The following is a 13368-nucleotide window of genomic DNA, read 5'->3' as shown; positions in this document are numbered from 1 at the left end:
GAAAATTTATCATAAACTGCGCATCGTTTCTGGTCATAGGAGTTGTCTAATTTCTCGCCACTAGGAGGCGCTGTGAGCGTCTAAACAAACGTTATGTTGTTCGCTAACCCGACAAATGAACTTACATTCAAATCAAACCGCCCATTTATAACTGGCATTGGGGACCGGAGCATGAAAAAGCGTGAAACTAGATCTATTAACATACTGATCGCTTTAAAGAACTGCCTTGTCGAATTCTGATTGAAATGCCAAAAAAAATTTTTTTTTAAAAATCAATAAAACTGAAGCATCCAAATACGTGTATTAATTAAACAAAAGCAAAACTGATAGATAAGATTGGAATCGGTGATCTATTCATAACAAGCGTTTGAACTCATTCTCTTAAAATTATATTTCATGTCCGAAACATTAAATTAGAATTTAAAGTTATATGTGAGACCTCAACAGAATAGTTAATCTGTTTTAATTTTATTTTTCATTTTACCTTCACAGTCATTTTGATTAGGCGTTAAAATATCAAAAAGCTCTGTAACAATTCATCATAATATTGTTACACGGACTGACAATTATTTGCAGTTTTACAATTATAACAGATCCGAGACGTTATAATTGCCTCCAATATGGTTTTCCATATGATATTCCAAGCAGGGTCGTCTGCTGCTGGGATTTTACGACATTCACACTTTGTCGTATCACGGCATGTCATTGATTGTACGTGATCTGTACTCAAATATGTAAATGTATAAACAATGATATGAATTGGCAATTCATAAATCAAAACAGCATGGCGATTCCTGACGAAATAGTATCACCGAAACAAATTGAAATATGTTGTCGCCAATTATGGCCACTTTAATATAACTGCGATCCTGCTGGTCCAAAAAGCTGTATATATTCACAGATGACAATACGGCGTGTGGCGCCCTCTACCGGGAATCATCATAGACTTCGAGTCTGTGGAAGGATGAACAATAGCCCGTGAATGTAATATCCGAGTGTCAACCTAAATTGCATGGAAATATGACAATTTCCGGTTTTTATAAGCGCCATATTAGCTAGTCTGGTTTACGGTATTTTAGTGAATGTATAGCGAATTTAGAATACGCACGGGGTTCCAATAAAAACTACCATGTTGTGATGCCATGTGCCGGTTTTCTAAACAAATCGAATTAAACTGTGTAATGTGATAGGTGTGTTTAGTGTCTTTGGAAGACAAACTTTTACAGAAAACAATTTAATTTATTAAAGTGATATTAAAGCATGCACAGGGTTATATCGTTTCATTCTTTAATATTATGAATATTGTGTCCATTGTTTTTGGGGGGTTTTGTACATTTATCAAATGTTTCACATAGCTTAGCAAAATCATGTCTATAATCAAAAGTATATGCACTGCAGTGATTTGCGTGGCAATATTTTAGATTTTTACGTTTGGTATTTTTATTTCTTGCACGGCACCTTTGTGATGATTTGAAGACAAAAATAACATCGCAACTTTGTCTGAATTTATACTACAGGTGACCTTGTTGGGTTTAACATTTCTTACGCCTTTATATTCACCGTGGTTGCTGGACTTTCTTCACAAGATTCACGTAGTTAGTTAAACATATATCATAGAAAACAGTTTAAGGCAATTTTTGAAAATTTATAAAACGGTTGTCAAATTTAAATGTCAATTGCTGTGCTTTAAATACAGGCACTTTTCTCGAACAAAACTTTTGAGCAAATTGTTAAAGGAATAAGAAATAACATGCATTGTCATCTACTTTCGTCAAAAAGAATCAATGAAATTATTATATTGGCAACAGCTGCTCCTATCGAATCTCTGCATGTTCGAATCCTGGCAGAGACATGGGGGTTCTTTAAAGCGATGTTCCAGCTAGCTTTGGGTGGTCAGTGATTTCTGCCTAGATGATATACATTTTTTCATTTTCATATTGTACAAAGATATTAATGAGATTCGATAGCGGATTAATATAAAACAATCGATGAAATATTAAAAGCTGTAAACATACATTTATCCTTTTAGGTAACACTTTATTGCTGCAGTTCAATAATTTTATTAAAAGCCATTTACCCCTCTTACCCCCTCTTGGTGGCATCATTTAAAGCACAACACAAAATTGAATTTGTTCATTGAAAACCTACGTTAAAATCAATTCCCAAAAGCGTGACAAACGCTTTTAATATTCAAAGAAAGAAACAACCCAAATATTACCCGACAAATGAGTACTTGACACTAAAATATTTTGAAATAAAATATTCGGAAAACTTGAATAAGAAAGTGAAGCACAGAAAACCGAGGCAGGGCCGAGTTTTTGAATTTATTTTATCAATAAGTTGAGACGTCATGATATATACGTTTCATAAAATAGTTCCATGTTAATTTTCCACTAGGAACTATTCAATTATTTAAAAACAAGTGTAATATTCAGCGTCTGATATATGAATCTATTTGCAATTATTAAACGTCCGTTCCATTTGAAGGGGTAAACAAAGCGTCACAGATTCATTTATGGAGCACGCGAGCAAAAAGTAATTCAACCCTTTCAATTTGGAAACGCAACCATGCATATATTACAAGACTTCAAAAAATCTCGCTTTCTTTCGTAAATAAACCCCATGAATACGATCGTTAAACCATAATTCATACAATTCGTAATATATTTCCTCACGAAATCTGTCCTTATTTCAAAACACCCAATTTTGAAAACCAACCATTTAGAACATATATGCCAGTTTCCCAATATGCGTTCGCCTAATTTACACCGATTACAAATAAAGCATATTGTTTTAGGAGCGTTTGTAAGACATGGATCATGTTGTGGCGACGTTCAACAAGCGTTTGAGAATAAAAGAGCGATCACCATCGCAGCCCTTTGGCCTTTTGTGATTAAATATACGGAAAATTTCCGTTTTCTCTACGACTCTGGAACGATTCAAGATCTAACATTATTGGAGGCCCGTAATGGCGGCCAGTTAATCTTTTTTTTTCTTATCTAGAACTACACATGTATGGTAATACTTGCAATTAGTTTGCAGAGTATTTTGTTAATTTGTCGGATAATCTGTTTGTAGTTCAAATAAAATAAGTTATTATTAAAAGCGTCCTTGTAATCACTACTTAAATTATTCAAGTTATAATTTATATTAATTCAAAAACAGATATATACAAATGGAAAAAAAATCAAACTAAATGTTATATAATAGTTTATTATTCAAATATTTCCATTTAAAAATAAAACTTAAAATCATATTAGTTATTTAATAGGATATACAAATACTACTGAATAATTATCGCAAAAGGACAAATTCTTTGTATGTATGTACATGTATTAATAAGACACATAAGCAATGGTGCGACATTTAGCCGCAAGCGCGACATTGCGCATAGAACGGCGCCACAAGCACTGTTTGGTATATTTTCACCGACACTAAGAACCGTTTTGTTGGACACTTATCTCAACGTGTCAAAATTACAAAATCAAGCCCATTTATTGCACCAAGAGAACATTGTGTCAGTTATCAATATTTAAAGTCGTTTTGCTTTGAGAATTTCTTCAAACACATGGTTTTATACTGGCCGGTAGAGGGTTTTCGAAATGTATTTATAACTTGTAGCTCGATCCATTTGAATCGTTTATCTTTACATTTGTTGCTGGATGGTGTATTATTGATTTAATTGCACATGTATTGATTGGTTGAAAACAAAAAATTTAAAAAATCTAAATAAATTTAAAACGCTTCCAATATCTTTTATTTTTAAATAAAACTTTTTCACTTTCAACTTGTTCCTCCACGACCTCCCCGCGCTGGATCATATCTCAAGATTACTCGGACATGACATGATGTATATTTGACTGGACACTGGTCAACATGTTATCAATACCACTTCACTCGTAGAACCTCGATATTTATCGCAAGGGAAATGAGAAGTCTCATTTTTCCATGCTTCTGTGCGTACACGCAATAAATCTGAAAGATTACATTTCCGGCCAATTACAGATTACAATATCGCGCGCATTAATCGACATCACGTGACCGTTACGCTAGCAAAACATTAGATACTATTTCAATAAGCTGTCAGTCTACTACTTCCGGATACATGATTATCTCCCTTACAATATGGGGGAAACAGCAAGATCAAATGGCACGTTTTTCACCGTTTTTGGCCATGAAAGGGCATATGATTGTTCTCGAAGCAGTTGCCAGAAATTTATTCCAAGATGTTTCAGCGATTTATCAAGAATATGCAGCCGTGTATGAGACTTTATTGCTGCGAAAAGCAATGTTTTCCATAGGCAGTGTCTTGCCTTAAATGATTCTGAAAAAAATAATGGTATTTTTCCCTATAAAATATGACGAATTAAATATTAGTATAATTCATGTTATTATTGCCTCACAGACTATTTGAAATATTGTTTTTTAATCGATTTTATACATTACAAACAATAGAACAAAGATTATAAAATATCTTACAGAATTATGAATATAGATTGTGTGACTATATTAATGTTGTGTAAATGTGTTATTTATGTGCACGATGTACAAGTGAAATGAATGTTCTGCTCTGTTATATATTACAAAGCATGTCGTCTGCTTTTATCGACATTTGACTTTTTTGTATTAATTTGGCTTTTAACTTTATTGTATGATTTACTAGACGGATTCTTTTTAGGTTTTTTTTAACGAACAATACATTTGAAATTATCGATAATTAAATAATAGGTTTGTCACGAAAACTAGGAATACATAATGCAAAGATTACTGCAAATAAATATAATGCCTGTCGTGGAATATTACGTGATGACACGAAGCGTAATGTGTTACATTAACATGTGATGTTGCAAAAATGGTGTTAATTTAATCGAATACTTGGCGTTATATTATACATAAGAGCTACTTCTTAAATAGTTTATACTGTAATCTTGTCACAGATTTCTTAGATTTATGGTATTTGTCGTTTAAAATGTGTTATCTGCAGCTCATTACCAAAAGTAGCTCGCTGCGTTAATGAATATAGATTGTGTCACTATATATGTTTGTAAAAGATTTTATTTTAATACACCAAGTGAATATTCTTATTCTTTTCCCCATTTTTTCCATGCTTGTTTACTTCATGGTAAACAACAAAACCACATTCAATAACAAGTACATTGAATTAATGGCGATATTAAAAATAGGTGTCACGAAAAAGGAATACAAAATTCCAAAGATACATGCAAATAAATAAAACCATGTTGGGAATTATAGATAACATTTGTTCAAAGTTACCGTTGTACAATGTTTTAATTTAATTGCGAATACAACGTTAAAATTAATTATAAACACTCTTCCTTAAATAATTTATAATGAAAAAAATTTGTCTATTTCTTAAAAATTTTACGTTTTAAATACTTTATTCACTCATTAAAAACTTTGCGTTGATAAATTATATAAATTCGTCAACTAATATTCATATACAAAATGGAACATTTTCTTTCAGAAGAAGGTATGCCCACCCAAATGATTTGTTCTACAGAAAAGTATCACCAAGAACTTAATCTATACTTACAATCTAAAGAGCGACTTTAACAAAGGATGGTGAAGAAGAAAAAACAACCAACGAGTTCATATCAACAAATGATAGACTTTTCTTGGTCTGAACTAACTGCGTAATTAGGCATGTTTCCAGGTTTTCAAATTAGAAGTTACTATTTCTAAATTTAAGACTGCCATTAGAATCATTTACAAGTTGACAAGGCGTACGTAAATGAGTTTAATGTAGAAACCCCAGACGATACGTGTCCGATCAATTAACTTCTATTCTGCCCTAAAATCTAGACTGATGTATATACCACTCTTACAATAAGAATCGAAAAATCAGGGACGCTTGATTTTTTTTTACCCCGGATGAAGCGTGTTCTTTTTTTTCAAATCTGTATTGTGGTTGAGCATTAAATTAAATTCTTTCGTTATGATTATATTTTTTCAGTGTTTTGTTTGATGAAATTAAATACTGCTTTTTGTTGAATAAATCTTTTTCGCTAATCTGAAAGAACATTAAATGACGTCACGAGCAGCTGTCTTCAAATGGACTTACCGGAACGTTTAGGCCGTTGAACTTCATAATAGAAAGATGTAGAAGAAATAGTAGCAGTAGTAGTAGCAACAGAAGTAGCAGCAGCATTAGCATTAACAGTAGAAGTAGCAGTAGAAGTAGTAGTAGCAGCAGCAGCAACAGCAGTAGAAGTAGAAGTAGCAGTTACAGTAGTAGTAGCATTAAGCAGTAGAAGTAGCAGTAACAGTAGAAGTAACAGTAGAAGTAGCAGTAACAGTAGAAGTAGCAGTAGCGGTAACAGTAGAAGTAGCAGTAGCAATAGAAGTAGCAGTGGCAGTAGCAGTAACAGTAGCAGTAGAAGTAGCAACTGCAGCAGCTGTTGTAACAGTAGCAGTAGAAGTAGCAGTAGCAGTAGCATTAACAGTAGCAGTAACAGTAGAAGTAGCAGTAACAGTAGAAGTAACAGTAGAAGTAGCAGTAACAGTAGCAGTAGAAGTAGCAACTGCAGCAGCTGTTGTAACAGTAGAAGTAGCAGTAGCAGTATCATTAACAGTAGCAGTAACAGTAGAAGTAGCAGTAACAGTAGAAGTAGCAGTAACAGTAGCAGTAGAAGTAGCAACTGCAGCAGCTGTTGTAACAATAGCAGTAGAAGTAGCAGTAGCAGTAACAGTAGCAGTAGCAGTTGTAACAGTGGCAGCAGTATAAGTAGCAACAGTAGTAGCAGCAACAGTAGCATTAACAGTAGAAGCAACAGTTTTAGTAGCAGCAACAGTAGTAGTAGTAGCAGTAGTAGTAGTAGTAGTAGTAGCAATAACAGCATTATTATAAGTAGCAGCACCGCACTTAGCAGCAGCAATAGCAAAAGAAGAAACAGTAGCAGAAGCAGTATTTTTATTGTCATTATCATCGAAATTTGTTCGTCATCATTATATTCATCATCATAATTATTGTTCAATAGATAGATTGTAAGCAGTAGACACGGTCTATTTAGATGATAGTATTTATCACCTTTGAGAAAACAAAATTAGTTTTAAATATATTTATAATATAAAATAAAAATATAAAAAAATTATTTATTTATTCATTAATTCATTCGTTCATATTAATTCATTCATTCATTCATTCATTCATTCATTCATTCATTCATTCATTCATTCATTCATTTATTTATTTATTTATTTATTTATTTATTTATTTATTTATTTATTCATTCATTCATTCATTCATTCATTCATTCATTCATTCATTTATTTATTTATTTATTTATTTATTTATTTATTAATTCCATAAGAATATTATTTTTAATTATTTTATATTTATTTATTCCTATTTTTTATTATAATTTATTTTTTATCATTATTTATTTTTCAATAATTTTTTTTCATTTATTTATTTTATAATTTCTTGACATTTAAAATAGATTAATTTTATTTATATTGCATACAAATATTTTTGCAAACCTTTATATTCCTTACATGTACTATAAAAAAGTTCGTTTGCAATTGCCTTCAAAACAATTCCTTAACGAGTAGAGGTTACCAAATAAATCTTGCGTCATTAAATTTTCATTATCATGTTATCTTTAGAGATAAAAAAAAACGAAATAACGGTGATTGAAACCATGTAAACAAATAAAAGCTTTCATTTAGTACATGCCCCCCCCCCCTATTTCTATTGTAAAGAATTCAATGCGAAATATGAGTGTTGTGGGCGGCTTTTGAAAATTCCTCTGAAAACTTTCCTCTTTGCTTTGAAAATACCGACATTATCTCGTCAACATTTCTGTCATGCATGCCAGTTGAACAAACAATGAAAAATGCAATGTAACATGAAAAGACAATGGTAACATGCAATATTCCCATGTAGCAGACGATAGAAATTCAAGAGTCATCTGTAAAAAAACAAAAGCAAAAAGAGTGGTTGTCCGTGGAAACACAAACTGCCAAATTACATGTAAGTTTAATTAAAAGAAAAACTGATATCTTTATAATCAATTACGCCTCGGTTTCTTTGAACGTTCGCCATTTTGACTTTACAAGGCATCATGGGAAATTACTTAACGACTGTTGTTATATTTTATTTAAGCTGTATCGGACCTTTTACTAACGGCAATCAGTCTACAGAGATCTCCTTTCTTCCGCCAATATCAGGGGAACCCGCTTTATTGTTACATCGCCTGACCTGACACTTTTACGTTCACTACTTAGCCATTATCAAATTCATTACAGTATTGAATCCCCGCCGTTGTTCTTTTTGCATCACTTTCCAATTTCAATTACCGATTAATTCTCAATGTTTCCCGACCACCAAGTAAACATAGCGAACTACTTTTCTACGCCGCGGTGTCGTTAAGGTGTAAACTGTCCGCGTACTAATTGGCCAGAAAGTGTTGCTTTATGCGATAACGTGACGCTGCGATATAATATTGTAATTACTTTTCTTAACTCCCAAAGGGAGAGCTTTCAATTGCCTTAATAGATGTAATTCCCGGCTAAAATCATCACTTAACGGTGATCAGCGTTAATTAATTGAATACTGTCTGTTGGCAACAATATTAAATTGCCTACAAGTGAAAATAAAGAGAAACAGCTTCCTGCGTCTAATTACTGGAGACTTCTCAACAGAAAACTCATAATGTCAATGTACATTAAGAAATTACTGCGCTCGGTCGTCTCGGAACTTTTTACAATCATATTCAAAGACTCTCGCTCAGGATACTTTCACACCACAATCATTCTTAGAAGCTTTCCTTTGGGACTGCGTAAAAGCTCACCAGATAACGGAAAATAATGGTATTAAATTGCAAAATAATCATTTTAAAGTAGTTAATTACTAATGAATAAATTCGAAGTTTTGATAAAAACACAATTTAAACACACGGTTAAAATAGTTTAATTTTGAGTTTTAATTGAACTAATCGAACGAATGAATTTTAAAATTGAAGTAAAGTTAAAGTCGCATGTTTATCAATGGTCTGATGAAATATTCATCAACGGCAACCACCATTTGTTTGAGAAGGTTCTTTATTACTTCACATATGGCTAAATCTTTTCATTATTAACAACGATGAAATATTGTTTGCATACAAACTTATCATCAATTTAAACATTCTGTTTCGCTATTACATTACAATTATTAATAAAACACGTTTGTTGTTTATTCGCAGGTTTTTAAAGGGATTTTAAAATCTGCTATTATTTACTTTCTTTAATCAAAACAGAATGTTCCCTTCAAAATTCCAAAAGCACGTGTCGCCAATTTATCGAAAAGGTGTCTTAAGATGTTTAAAGTGGTGTCTGATTTCATATAATCCGTTCAAATGCTCGTCTTTCTCATCGTGACAGTAACTGTCAACTTTTAACTCGTAAAATTAACTTGTGAACATCACGCCGTGTTCATTTCACGCCATAAATTTTGTCATCAGACTCCTTATAGGCGCTCATTATATTTTAGAGTGGTATCCAATAAATGGATATCGAAGTATTCAGGTGACAACCTCGACACTTTTAAACATTTAAAACCCGGGTATTTTACACCACAATGGCTATGCAAACAAATAATTAAACTCCTTTTGAAATAGATAGCCAAATCTCCACTTCAAATTCTTATCAAATTAGGCTTATCGCGGCGAATTTTACAGATTTTAGGGTTATAGACACAATACTGTTAGGGCAAGTGTCAATACCTCCATATGTCCGCTTTGCAAAATTAAATTAAATATCAAAAGTGAATTGCTACCTGACAATTGTAGACCATCGCGTATTCACAACATTCGTTCGCTGTTAATAAAATGTTCATTAAATGAACTTGTAATAAAGTTAACAGGCATTAAAATGTATGCATATTTCTACGAAGTTTAAGTTTCGCCGTGACCAAAGGTGAAGACAAATACAGAAAAAATCTAATCTACCGTACAAAATGACCTTACGGTTCATACACGCAAAATATGAGACACGGCAAAAGAGAAAAGAAAAATCGTATTAGAAAATGAATTGTAATAAACAAGAAACACTTTCATTTATTTTCATGACGTATTAAAAGACTTTATATCTAAAACTAAATAATTTTATACAAACTCAGGTAAAGTAGTTAAAATACACACAACAAAAGCAAATGGGGACAGGAGTGCGGGTACTTTTTCAGTTTACGTGTCTTAGGACGATAAAGAAGAAAGTTTGTAACAAAAATGAGTTAAAACGTAACCGCATCGCTTTTTTTCAGTGATATTAATTAGGTTGTGAATAATTTTAGAGCACAAATGGTAGCAGTGAAAAAAGAAGTTCTCGTGTTAACGGAATATAGGTAAAATTGTCATATTTGTATATGAAAGCAGACGTCCGCACAAAGATGTCTCTTACTTTGATTGACATCAGTAATAATTTGATAGACATGATATACTGAAAAGAATGTTTGCGACAACGATTTTACAAAGTGAAACACTTCCGCTGGAAGTTCATGGCCGTTATGCTTCTAATAAATAGACGGTTTTGTTTGTAAATAAACCCACTTTTGAAATTGATAGGTTTATATGCTGCAGGAAATTCGTTCTTACAAAAAAAGATTTATTAAATAATTAAATACCAGTGTTCAAATGTAAGGATTATAAAATAAAAATATTATCCAACACGCTTTCTACCCGAAACACGTGGATTTTCAATACTCAATGTCTTCTACATAAATTAAGTCATCAAACTATTTTGGAGAAATTTAAACTTTTTTTCCCTCCCATTATCTTGATTCGTTATATCTGATGGCGTGACACTCTTATTTAATTAGCACTAACATCTCTCTATGTAAATGACTTTACAGTACGTTTTGTTTAATGGCGCACTATTTGGCAGCAAAAAAATATAAGCGAGTCCTTACGATGAAAACGAAAGGAATCCGATTTCAAATTTTGTTTAATGGCGCACTATTTTGCAGCAAAAAAATTATAGGCAAATCTTTACGGTGAAAACGAAAGGAATCTGATTTCAAAAATTGTTTAATGGCGCACTATTTGGCAGAAAGAAAATATAGACGAATCCTAAAAAAAAAAGAAATATGAAATGACCTTTATTTTATTTTATACCTGGTGATAATAGAAACAGTTGTCATGGTTTTGTGGGCTTTTTTTGGTGTTTATTTTCTTTTTTCTTTTGGGGGGATCTTCTTCTTCTTCGTCGTCGTCGTCGTCTCCTCTTCAGTCTCCTCTTTTTCTAAAAATATTTCTTTTTCTCTACAAAAACCCATTTGTGCCTGTAAGAGATGTGTTTAATACTATAATAACAAAAAAGTTGAAAAAGTTTGAAAAAAAAAATTTCAAGTCAAAATTAATGAACAAATTTTAACGGTTCTAGATAATACATGTACATGTAAATCAACCTTGAATGAGCCGCTTCAACTACTAGTATATTTTTGTCCGTTTTTTTGGGTCCGCAAGCCGATTCATGCAATATCGCATGATAAGTAGTGGCTCCATTTTTTATTTACCCTAATCCACAAGAAATAAACCAAATGTGTACAAACAGAGCGCAAGTGTAATTCAAAGAAACCAATTTGGCTGCCGCATGAAATTTTCATGAGACGTTAACGTGTCTTTACTGGTTCTCTTCTCAAATTAAAGTCAAAGAAATCCAGTAACTGAGAGATAAGTGAACTATTGCCGATGAAATCAGCCCGTGAATTATGCATAAGGCATGGTAACAATCGCTTTAATTAAAGTTTGTCAGCGAAAAACAATCGAATGGCAATTTTCACCTGAGCATATGGGCGAACTGTTGAACATATTTCCCATTTGAATTAATGTATAGCATTTACTGCTAAAACATTGCATGCCGGTAATTCTACGACTCGTTCGAAACAGATGGTTTTAACCATCCTCTTTACATGTTTTCCTGTTAATGTACAGCATTTAATGTTTTTTCGGGGGCCTTTTTTGCGTGAATCTTTGATGTTGATTTATTAATATAAAATGAATTAATCATACATTGGAGTATCAAATTGCGATTAAAGAATTTTACCCTAATTGAACCAACCTTTATATCATTTTCATTCTTCCGTCATTTTAAGATAAAGTTCTGTAATTAACTAATAAGAATTAAAGTAATGAACAATAACAGAGTTAATTCAAATGTTTAGCTATCAACTTCTCTTTTAAAATGCCATTAATTCGTTCCGCGATATTGACTTTTTTCATCTATGAAATACATCGTAGCAGCCAATTGCGAAGATGCATGCCACAAATAGATCAAAAAGCTCTTACAATCTTGCGGGAATAATTTAAAATTTAAAGACAAATATCTGTCAATATTCAGTAAAAATAACATATGCTTTAAAGTAATATTATTGTTTCAACATTTAATTGCATGAATTATCAATTTTTTAACATTGTTTATTTTATGTAATAAAAAGGGATACAAATAAAGGGATTTCAATTTCAAATTTAAAAAAAAATGGGCTGCTAACAATAATGCGCCTGATTAGGCGATGCGGACGTGAATGGTGGCTTGGCTGTGTGCTGGTGACGGGGGCGTCAGTGACCGAGTGATTAAGGACGTTGAGTTTAAACCACTTGCCTCTCACCGCTGTAGGTTCGAGCCGCGCTAGTGTCTTTTTATTTTATGTGATAAATATATCCAGAGAGCTTGCGGCATGTCAATGGTTCTATTCAGGTGCCGGTTTGTGCTAGAGAGTTATACAGCGTCTAGCACTTAAACCGCTGTCCGTTACTTGGTGCTAGATGGAAATATGTTAGAGGAAGGTTTCCGCAGTGTTCGCGGTTGTATTTGTTTGCGGCGAGCGAGTCCTCGAGGATTCCAACCAACTTCCAATGATCGCAACAACAGTGTCACTGAAAAATTAACTGATGCATTGCAAAATTTAAGCGCAAAACAATTTATTTCATTAATCACTTTGTTGGTTTTTTTAAACGAAAATATCAACGGTAAACGGTTAACTTTTTAGTCTTCTTTTTTCTTTTTTTTTTCTTTTTTTTTTTTTGCATTTGTATATATATTAAACAGCACATTGTTTAATATTGGTACATCAAGTTTAAAGTCCAGACGATATTTAACCATATTTTAGAAAGAAAAAATATCAAAGAATAAATTAAATTAGTCAAGTAATTAAAATTAATGATCATTGTAAAAAATTTTAACAAATACGAACTCACTTAATTTTTTTAATTGAAATAGATATAAGTACAAAATGTAAAAACTTGATGTCATCTCAATTAATTTGATTCTCTTCTTTTTAAATAACGGCTATACAAAGATTTGAAGAAAAAAACATCAAACATTTTTGACATCTACATATATGAGCCGCGTCATGACAAAACCAACATAATG

General features: G+C 32.3%; 1 protein-coding gene across 1 annotated transcript; it reads left to right on the top strand.

Moving 5' to 3' along the window:
* The first annotated feature begins 4125 nt into the window (after positions 1-4125).
* Positions 4126-6984, top strand: LOC132732236 (uncharacterized protein DDB_G0271670-like). The gene is made up of 2 exons (XM_060718628.1): positions 4126-4260; positions 6115-6984. The coding sequence occupies exons 1-2, from the start codon at positions 4126-4128 to the stop codon at positions 6982-6984; spliced, it is 1005 nt and encodes a 334-aa protein (XP_060574611.1).
* Positions 6985-13368: the final 6384 nt, after the last annotated feature.

The sequence above is a fragment of the Ruditapes philippinarum genome, unplaced genomic scaffold (genome assembly GCF_026571515.1).
Source record: "Ruditapes philippinarum isolate M1 unplaced genomic scaffold, ASM2657151v2 ctg964_1_1_1_1, whole genome shotgun sequence".
NCBI classification, from domain to species: domain Eukaryota; kingdom Metazoa; phylum Mollusca; class Bivalvia; order Venerida; family Veneridae; genus Ruditapes; species Ruditapes philippinarum.
Note: the sequence above shows the minus strand (reverse complement) of the source record. Positions and strands in the feature narration are given on the sequence as shown.

What these genes read in the sequence shown, in the direction of transcription:
- LOC132732236 (XM_060718628.1), top strand. Translation starts at nt 4,126, where the DNA reads ATGGGGGAAACAGCAAGATCAAATGGCACGTTTTTCACCGTTTTTGGC. An exon ending in TATCAAGAATATGCAGCCGT is followed by an intron (nt 4,261 to 6,114) that starts GTATGAGACTTT and finishes ACTTCATAATAG; the next exon opens with AAAGATGTAGAAGAAATAGT.